At 44.7% G+C, this 10,502-nt stretch overlaps 1 protein-coding gene across 2 annotated transcripts in view; it reads left to right on the top strand.

Moving 5' to 3' along the window:
- Positions 1 to 695: 695 nt before the first annotated feature.
- The window catches only part of LOC147425061 (putative sphingolipid transporter spinster homolog 2), a 71,997-nt gene continuing 62,190 nt past the window's right edge, over positions 696 to 10,502 (top strand). Inside the window, exons 1-4 of one of the 2 annotated variants that reach the window (XM_086500139.1) lie at positions 696 to 842; positions 1,177 to 1,314; positions 1,396 to 1,497; positions 1,595 to 1,699. In XM_086500139.1, the coding sequence (XP_086356265.1) occupies positions 787 to 842; positions 1,177 to 1,314; positions 1,396 to 1,497; positions 1,595 to 1,699 (401 nt within the window). In that variant the 5' untranslated portion in view covers positions 696 to 786. Of the gene's footprint in view, positions 943 to 1,176; positions 1,315 to 1,395; positions 1,498 to 1,594; positions 1,700 to 10,502 lie in introns of both variants that reach the window. The other variant, XM_086500140.1, reaches the window with a different exon arrangement.

The following is a 10,502-nucleotide window of genomic DNA, read 5'->3' as shown; positions in this document are numbered from 1 at the left end:
GCGGACACACATGGTGCGTGGTTTAGCAACATGTTCAAGTGACTACCTTCACATATTATACCAAGCAAGAGCATGAGGGGGTTGGGGTTTCCACCCAAGAGTAGCCATGAATGTCGCCATGGCTCAAGTTTGAGAGCCCTCAGTTTAGTGATGCTTGGATGTCTCCAGTGTCCTATAATTTTTTAGGCTCTTTAATAAATGTATAGAATTTGCAACACTAATATATACACGTGTCATGATCCTCCTCATTTCCCTTAACACCTTTTGCCTTTACCTTTCCATGTAACCTTTACTACACTTAGTGTGATGCTACACTTCGAGCTATTAACCATACAAAGGACGTACATGACAATTTGACCTAGCTCTAACTAGACGACACTCCAATTTTCAACAAGCTACTCTCTTATCTACAACAATGCCCATATCATCGTAGAGTTCTCAAGGCCTAGTGGCGGGATGGTTATGTTGAGATTAGCACAATTCGTTTGTCTGCATGCAAGATCAATACGTTGTCTGTCGCGTATCTTATGGCTCATGTGCATAACGAACTAAAGTACCTTGCATATTCTCTATACACTGCGCCGAACATGGAGCCATGTATGTTGTTGAGTAGTGCTTCTCTAAAAAGTTGTCATTCACACGTCATATGGAGAAATTTCCTTAATTTGGGACCTTTGCCTAAGGTTGGAATAAAATTGTCATGAAGTCATTAGTGGACCTTTACCATGTAGGCCTATACTTTGCCACTCCGGACTCTCTTCCGATGAAAATTTTCTGCTGCGAGCAATGGTGAAGAAGATCGCAAGTCCAAACGAGGAGACAAGGTGGTTCACGCCACCGAGGTACTGTCATCTCGTTGCCTCTAGCATGCGCCCACACACGGCATTTGCCATGTGACCCTTTTAACAATTAAACACACATACAGAGCAGATGGGTATGCGCGTATGTGTCTGTCTCTCTCTCTCTCTCTCTCTCTCTCTCACACACACACACACACACACACACACACACACACACAAAAGGAGTGTCGGGAAAATTTAAGTCTTCTGACTGAATGTCTAGATGCATGTGTTGTTTTTGAAATTGCATTGTGTGTACATGGATGACACTTATACACAGACATGATATCTTTGTGGTGCAGCATGATATAATTTCATCACTCAATTTTTCTGGCAGATTGCTAGTTCTGCTGTGTGTTGTAAATCTGCTAAATTATGTTGATCGAGGCGTCATTGCAAGCAATGGGGTCAACGGAACGCCTCGTGAACCAACATGCAAACCTCTTGAAATTTGCCAAGGAGGCAGTGGCATTCAGTATGTTTTCTTATGCTCGTTCGTGGCAGTAAAAAAGTATTTATGGAAGCCAGACCTTAAAGTCTTATTTTGCTTCTCTAGGGGAGAGTTTGACTTGAGCAACCTTCAAGATGGGATTTTGTCTTCAGTCTTCCTGGTTGGGCTCCTCATTGCATCTCCAATCTTTGCCTACATGTCAAAGATGTATGTTTTTTTTTCCCCCTTTGTTTGTATCATCATGGAAGTGCATGATTTCATTTGCCTACTTTTCAATTGCGCGAATATATTTTGGTTCTTGTAGGCACAATTCCTTCAAGCTCATGGGATTTGGCTTGTCTGTGTGGACGTTTGCAACAGCTATGTGTGGCTTTGCATTCAACTTCTGGTCAATAACAGCTGCTCGCATGTGAGTGAACATTTCTTTAGAATAAAACACTGACCTTATTTAACTAAGGCATCTTTAGGTTGAAATTGTGTTTGATATGAACAATTGTTTTCTAATTATTTTTATAGGGGATGACATCACCTTACCGTTTTACATTGGCAATTTGGACTAAGTGCATTCATTGCATTGTTAGACCACAGGGTCTTCGTATTCTCAATTTATGTAAAGCCGTATATCGGAAATGTGGATTTGATGATATGAAGATTTTGTTCTAATTATGCCCAGTTGATTTTGTGTTGACCTTTCTATCTCCAACCCGCTCCAACCCGCCCTACATCTCTGGAGCCACATAGTATTAGATGTTTGTATTGATGCATGCTGATGTGTGTGTGGGACATCTGGGGGCACTTATTGATACCCACTATCGGACATTGACCCGGTATCGGACATTAATGATGTTAATTGAGATGTGGTAGTTATTAGTCAATGGTATACATCTTGTCCTTTCAAGAGCCCAAAAAGTTTGCATTCAATAATTGATGTCAAAAAGCAGCTGAACTTGGGTCCTCTCTTAAGATGATGTCTCAGCTCAGCTAATGCTTCTCTCTTCCAATCCAGTGTAGTTATGCCACTACACAAAGTTGTGACATCGTTTTTTTGTGTAGCAATACAAGCATTCCCGCTCGCAATGATACAAAGTACGTCCATGAGCGCCTTCCTAGTCACTTGGCCACATTTGAACCCATGACCTAGGTCACGGCCGGACGAATTCTCAGGACGAATGGACACAAAGTTGTGACATCTTGTGTAGGTGCTGTGTCACAAACGGGAGCATGCAATTGTTAAGATTTATGGAGCTCATCTCTTTTTTACCGGACTAGATCTAGTGAGAGAGGGTTTCTTTGTGGGTGCATCTGGTCTTGTTTTCTGTATTAGTTTATAGGCATCTTGGGGAAATTCCAGATTTTGTCCACCATTGCCACGTCTGGCTTGTTTTGAGTGGGTGTCTTGTTTTATGACATATGTAGGTGACCTCTTAGAGGGGAGGGGGGGGGGGGGCTTGTAGGCAGACTATGGTAGAGCCTTGTACTCTCTTGTATAGCAAAGATTGCCCGACAGGGCTTGTCTCACTCTTTTCTCCCTTTCTCTCCATATTCTCTCTCTCTCTCTCTCTCTCTCTCTCTCTCTCTCTCTCGCCCCATGCTTTCGTGTCACCACACCTCCTGCTGCACTTTGACGTGGTATCATAGCCTACACCTAGTGGATGGAAGTGTGTGAAGGGCTGCTTGGGCTGTTACGAAGTGATGATGTGGCGTGCTCAACTCGAAGGAAAATGGCCGAGAGGACAAGAAGAAACTGAAACAAATTGCAGAAGTGCCTAAAAAGGGGTTAGGAATTTTAAAATCCTAACCCATCTACCTAAAGAACTTATGGAGCATCGGTTGAGGGGCCAAAAAGCAAAACGTCAAAAGCTTGATCTCTGGCTGAGATTTTCGTAAAACGCACTGGCTGCCACATGACACTACTATACGAAATTCCGTGGTTTGCCTTGACGTGATGATGTGGCAAGCTTCCGTAAATTAGGCTGGCTGATTTTTGGCAGTTTTGCGTGGGCTTTTGGAGAGCAGATGCTTTTGGATGTGAATGCTTTTGAACTGGAGCTTTTGGGCAACCCTTATAAGTTTATAAGTGCCCAGAGGGCCACTTCTCAGGGAGGATTTGAATGCAGGGTCTCAGAGATTTGATGATATGATGATTTTGTTCTAATTATGCCCAATTGATTTTGTGTTGACCTTTCTATCTCCAACCCGCTCCAACCCGCCCTACATCTCTGGAGCCACATAGTATTAGATGTTTGTATTGATGTATGCTGATGTGTGTGTGGGACATCTGGGGGCATTTATTGATACCCACTATCGGACATTGACCCGGTATCGGACATTAATGATGTTAATTGAGATGTGGTAGTTATTAGTCAATGGTATACATCTTGTCCTTTCAAGAGCCCAAAAAGTTTGCATTCAATAATTGATGTCAAAAAGCAGCTGAACTTGGGTCCTCTCTTAAGATGATGTCTCAGCTCAGCTAATGCTTCTCTCTTCCAATCCAGTGTAGTTATGCCACTACACAAAGTTGTGACATCGTTTTTTTGTGTAGCAATACAAGCATTCCCGCTCGCAATGATACAAAGTACGTCCATGAGCGCCTTCCTAGTCACTTGGCCACATTTGAACCCATGACCTAGGTCACGGCCGGACGAATTCTCTGGACGAATGGACACAAAGTTGTGACATCTTGTGTAGGTGCTGTGTCACAAATGGGAGCATGCAATTGTTAAGATTTATGGAGCTCATCTCTTTTTTACTGGACTAGATCTAGTGAGAGAGGGTTTCTTTGTGGGTGCATCTGGTCTTGTTTTCTGTATTAGTTTATAGGCATCTTGGGGAAATTCCAGATTTTGTCCACCATTGCCACGTCTGGCTTGTTTTGAGTGGGTGTCTTGTTTTATGACGTATGTAGGTGACCTCTTAGAGGGGAGGGGGGGGGGGGGGGGCTTGTAGGCAGACTATGGTAGAGCCTTGTACTCTCTTGTATAGCAAAGATTGCCCGACAGGGCTTGTCTCACTCTTTTCTCCCTTTCTCTCCATATTCTCTCTCTCTCTCTCTCTCTCTCTCTCTCTCTCTCTCTCTCTCTCTCTCTCTCTCTCTCTCGCCCCATGCTTTCGTGTCACCACACCTCCTGCTGCACTTTGACGTGGTATCATAGCCTACACCTAGTGGATGGAAGTGTGTGAAGGGCTGCTTGGGTTGTAACGAAGTGATGACGTGGCGTGCTCAACTCGAAGGAAAATGGCCGAGAGGACAAGAAGAAACTGAAACAAATTGCAGAAGTGCCTAAAAAGGGGTTAGGAATTTTAAAATCCTAACCCATCTACTTAAAGAACTTATGGAGCATCGGCTGAGGGGCCAAAAAGCAAAACGTCAAAAGCTTGATCTCTGGCTGAGATTTTCGTAAAACGCACTGGCTGCCACATGACACTACTATACGAAATTCCGTGGTTTGCCCTGACGTGATGATGTGGCAAGCTTCCATAAATTAGGCTGGCTGATTTTTGGCAGTTTTGCGTGGGCTTTTGGAGAGCAGATGCTTTTGGATGTGAATGCTTTTGAACTGGAGCTTTTGGGCAACCCTTATAAGTTTATAAGTGCCCAGAGGGCCACTTCTCAGGGAGGATTTGAATGCAGGGTCTCAGAGAGAATTGGACCCTCAGGGAGTTGTACGTTTGCAAAGCAATAATGAGGAATACCAAAAGGGGCGCCAATCTTTGGGGCTAGTGCATCTTGGAACGGAACTCCGCCGTTCTGTGTTGACTCTCCTCTTCTCTCTCTCTTTCTCTCTCTCTCTCTCTCTCAGTTCAATGATTATGTAGTTTTTGTTCGTGTGTTGCTTTTGATATCTCGCTTTTAGTGTCCAAGCTTGCAACATGCCTCTTTTGCCTTCTGTTCGGCATGTGTCCTTTAGGCCATGCCATGTCATCACTTTGTGACAAAATCCATGGCAAAACTGCTCAATTTCGTCCTTCAAAGTGATCCTTCGAAACGAGGTCATTGGCAAATAGGTAACCCAGAACATCTGGCAGTAGTCATCCAAACTATCTTTCTATTCATTCTCAGATGATGCCAAGCCGTGATGACATCTTCTTCATATTCTTTTGCTATCTATGCAGAAGTGAAAAGTCTCTTGAATTTTACCCACTTCTTAGGTGCTTTTGTGCACAAGAGAGTAGACCACCATGTCTATGCATTTCCTTTCAAGCAGGATGCCGCCCTTCGTATCCTAGCGTTTCGAGAAACAACCTCTTGAAAAGACGACGTCAAACTGCTGTATGAATTCAAGGGCTCGATGGGTGTCCTGATAGCCAGAAAACGTGTTAAACTTGACTACTTGACCCCCATCCTTGAACTTTGTGGTCTTCGTGTTCTTTTTCTCATTGTTTGAACTGTCAATAGAGGATGAGGTCTTGTCACAAGATGGGCACCACATGCCAATAAAAAAGAACAGACTGAACAGGCTTTTAGCACTTCAATAACAACTGAACTGAGAGAGAGAGAGAGACGACACGCAACACGCAGTGGCGGAATTCCACCCCAGAGAGTATTGGCCCCAAACCTTGGTGCCCCTTTCGGTATTTCTTTATATTGCATCAACACAGTACAAGCCCGTACTCGAGACTGTGCACCTTCTCCGGGAAGCATGCCAGAGTGTGAGCCTTAGCCTCATATTTAAAGGCCCTTGTCCTGAAAAGCAGTTACAATGAAAAGCCTTCAAACTCAAAAGCATCTGTTCCAAAAGCAATCCTCAAAAGCTGCCAGCATAAATCTCGGAAATCCCTACAGTTTCCATGTCAGCAGTCAACGCAAAACGCGAAAATCCATACAGTCTGCCACGTCATGATGTCAACGCAAATTGCGGAGACCCGTACAGTTCTGCCACCTCATCAGTTGGTTGCGCAAGCCTTTGTGTGTGTGCGTGTGTGTGTGGGTCCTGCTTTATTTTAATCCTTTACGTAACTTGGGCCCCATCGTACGGGGTCCCCATAAGTTGGTAGGATTTCTTCTCTTCTGCTGTTGCTTACTCTTCTTAGGGTTTAGGCCCCTCGGCCTGTTGCTTACTCTTCTTAGGGTTTAGGCCCCTCGACTGTGATCTGCAAGTTGGCTCCATTCTTCAAGGTGTCACGTGACACATCCCAAGTTCCAACCCTATGTGTCCGTGGACAAGCTACACCATAACAGGGTTTCCGTCAAGTCCAATCAAGTTAGATTAGAAGTGATCTGGCACTTTTGTGAGTCTATTCGTAGACTGTGCATGCCCCATCACTCAGTGTAGATGCATATCCTCTGGTTGCACATTGCATAAGCATAAGCATTTCCATTAGATTCCATCAGAGTCAGTTTGGGGATCTTTCAGATGACTTTATCCCATTTTCCCTATTTTTAACATTTTCACTTATTTATTAAGTGACTTTTGTTGGGTACTCAGTAGGGAAAATTGGGTAAGTTAATATATAAGCAAACCCAAGTTAGCACAAATTGGCAGATGAGCAAAGACACAGCAGACTTCCCCAAGCAACAGGTGTCCCACCCTCTCTCAGCAAGACCCTCTCCAAGTCCTTGGCGAGGCCACCCCCTTTCTTCAGCGTTTTCCTCATCGCCACCGTGATCCCTTCCCTTGGCGTTTCCCAGGACAGCCATCGCCATCCCTTAGACCTCTGAAGCATGGCGTATCCTCCCTCCACTAGCAGCAGCCCCCAGATCCCACTAACGCTAGCATGAGCCTTGCATCAGTAGCGATCCCAAGCAACAAAACGCAGCCAGGAATTCAGCCTTCAACCTGCAGGGAGACCAGCGTTTTATCTTCAGCATTCAGCCATTAAAAACGCAGCAGATTTGCAGTGTTTTGGCCTCTACTGTTCAGCGTTTTTACAGCCAGTTATCAGCGTTTTCCAGCAGGTATTAAAGCAAAGAAAACGCAGCCATATGCACAGTTAGATCAGCGTTTTTCATCACCAAGTCACCCCCGACAAGGGCAGTGAAATTCAGACACAAGTCAGCCCCGAAACAGTCCATTTTCAGCCCCAAAAACAGTCCCCGATTCCCGTCGAAGAAGACCACAGATTCAGCCATCGTTGTCGTCATCATCGTCGTCGCCATCGGCACAGTCCCATTGCATCAGTCCATTGCATACGCATTGTACACCTTGTGCAATCAAAGGAGACCACTCTCGCCGACGAGAGTGGGGCCTTCGGAGGAGGGTTTTACAACCTCTCGGTGTCGTATCTCTTCTCTCTCCTTCTCTCAGTCTCATTCACTTGCACGCACAATCCACTCACTTTGTTCGTGATCATAACACTCTCCATAAGACGGAAAGCTCCAAGGCTTGACATGTCAACAGTTTGTGACATCCCCCCTTCTTGACAGAAAGTAATTGTTCGCGATTACAGTATATCTGCAAAACAATTGAAGTTAGCTCAAAAATTTCCGAGGGTCATTCCGAGGGACAATCAGTTCGCTCTCTTTTTTGTTAAGGAGTTGGCTTCTCCTTTTGGCTCTTTTGATCAAGGAGTTTGCTTCTCCTTTCATCCAGATCGGAACTCTTGATATTCCCGCGTAGTAAATTTAGCCATCACACCCAGACCGCACTGATCTTCCACGGGTGTCTTGATGCACTTAAATTACATACCAAGGCAATCTCATCCAATTAGGAATATTCAGTGGTTGTCACATCACAATGCAACACAAATGCTCACATATGCATGTTACAAGACATAGAAACATAAAGTCGCCGATGAACACTCCTCCCGCATAACCTAACAAGGTCCGGGTTGGGAGAGATTCAACGACTCCCTCATCGCTCCTTCCGCATAACCTAAAAAGGTCCGGGCCGAGAGATATAGAGGCCTTTTACAACCAAACGTCCCCCAGACCGTAGCCTGCGTCATTTGGAGGTGCTGAGAGTAACCACTGCTCAAACTTCTTAATACTCCTCCCACATAACCATCCAGGTCCGAGCCAAGAGTCTCAACAACATTATTTTTCAAGCATACAACCAAATACTCCCCAGACATCGGCTTGCGTCGTTCGGAGGTTTTCTAGCATACATTTGGAGGTGCTGAGAGTAACCACTGCTCAAACTTCTTAATACTCCTCCCACATAACCATCTAGGTCCGTGCCAAGAGTCTCAACAACATTATTTTTCAAGCTTACAACCAAATACTCCCCAGACATCGGCGTGCGTCGTTCGGAGGTTTTCTAGCATACAACGAAACGCTCCCCAGGCATCGGCCTGCGTCGTTCCGAGGTTTAAACAATACCAAAACAATATTTCTCACTTCTCCACCTGGGAGTAAAATCATCAATCATTGAACGAGTATTAAAACCAGAGTCAGAAAATTCAAATCGGCAACATAACAGGTTCAAAACATATACCATCCATTTCTAACAAATTCCAAACAGGATCGCCAAACAAGTTCTCAAATAGAACTCAAACTTAAAAAAAACAATCTCGACGTCCATCGAGCTCGAAAGTTGATTGACTTTCCATCCTGTAACGTGCACCAAAAATTAGGGTTGGATTTCTTCCATAAGGTCATAGCGGAACACAGTATCGTCCATCAGCTCTTGGTCAGATAGCGTTCCTTTGGCGGCGATGGTAGTCCCAAGACATAGCAATCACACTGGACCTCCAAGGTTATCAGCTCGAGAAGAGACATCTACTGAGAGATGTTGAGAAATTTCAAGTTATACTCTGCTAGGGTTTCCATGGCAAGCATTTCAGGATACCCACTCTACCAGAAGTTGCACTCCAAAGGAAGATGTCAGAAACCATATAACTTCAGGCAAAAATTTTCTTGAAAGCTTGCCAAGTCCTTGGAGTGTGCGGCTTGGTAGCTATAGAGATCAACATCTGCATGGCACTGCCTCTGAGAAAAACAGCAGCTCAAAACAAATTTGGATCCTTCTCTTGCAAGTGATCTTATGGCTTATGCCCTGTAAGACATGAGCTGTGAAGACAGGAGCGCGCCCGATGCGCGATGAAGTAAGGGTGGCAGTGGTTGGTGCGACCGGGGTCGGCGCCCGAAGATACTTCAAATAACAATTTCTAGTGGTCTCTGGTTTGCTCTGTCTGCTCTTTTGTAGGACCGGTATGCTTTCAAAAAAGCACACGCTTGATGCTCTGGTACCACTGTCACAAGACGGGCACCACGTGATGAAAAGAACAGACTGAACAGACTTTTAGCACTTCAATAACAACTGAACTGAGAGAGAGAGAGAGAGAGAGAGAGAGAGAGAGAGAGAGAGAGAGAGAGAGAGAGAGAGAGAGAGAGAGAGAGAGAGAGAGAGAGAGAGAGAGAGAGAGAGAGAGAGAGAGAGAGAGAGAGAGAGAGAGAGAGAGAGAGAGAGAGGCAGAATTCCACCCAAGACAGTATTGGCTCCAGACCTTGGCGCCCCTTTCAGTATTTCTTTATATTGCATCAACACAGTACTAGCCGATATTCCAGATTCTGCACCTTCTCCAGGAAGCATGCCAGAGAATGAGCCCTAGCCATCATATTTAAAGATGGCTCCTTGTGCCTTCTAGACTTTTTCAAAAATTTGCTTTTCTTGTTTTTCTTGCCTTTTCTCCGCTTCTTCTGTCTTTTTTCATCCTCACTGGAACTATAGGATGAAGAATTGTTAGAACTCTTGGAAGACGAAGAAAAACTTGGGTCATCCTCAAAACGAACACGCTTCTTAGATTTGCTTACCACCTCAAAAGTAACCGGGGAAATGCTTTGCTTTCCTCTTCTTTCGAGAGTGCTTTAAGTTTTTCATCAACCAGTTTGTCTTCTCTTCAAGAGCTTTGTCAAACTCTTTTTGCGTGTACAATTTTTACTTTTCTATCCTTGTACTCCGCTCTGTCGAGATTCCCCGTCGGAAATTTGCCAAAATCTCCATTGGTTTCTTCTGTGCTCACGCTGGTTTCAACTTTTCTTCATCTCCTTGCAGACCAAAGGTCAAAGGGGTGTTGTCTCTCTCAAATTCTTTGTGAGAACTTATGCGTGCTGCAGAAAGAATCGGATCCTCTGGAGAAGAAGAATTGTTTTGGGCTGCTAAATCACTGAACTTGAAGAGAGAGAGAGAAGAGGAGAGTCGACACGGAACTACGGAGCTCCATCCTGAGATGCATTGGCCCCTCCCCCCTTTTGATATTTCTACATTATTGCTTCGCAAAGGTAGAACTCCTTGAGGGTCCAACTCTCTTCGAGACCCTACTTGCGGATC

The sequence above is a fragment of the Adiantum capillus-veneris genome, chromosome 25 (genome assembly GCF_014529385.1).
Source record: "Adiantum capillus-veneris isolate H3 chromosome 25, ASM1452938v2, whole genome shotgun sequence".
Taxonomy (NCBI): Eukaryota; Viridiplantae; Streptophyta; class Polypodiopsida; order Polypodiales; family Pteridaceae; genus Adiantum; species Adiantum capillus-veneris.
Note: the sequence above shows the minus strand (reverse complement) of the source record. Positions and strands in the feature narration are given on the sequence as shown.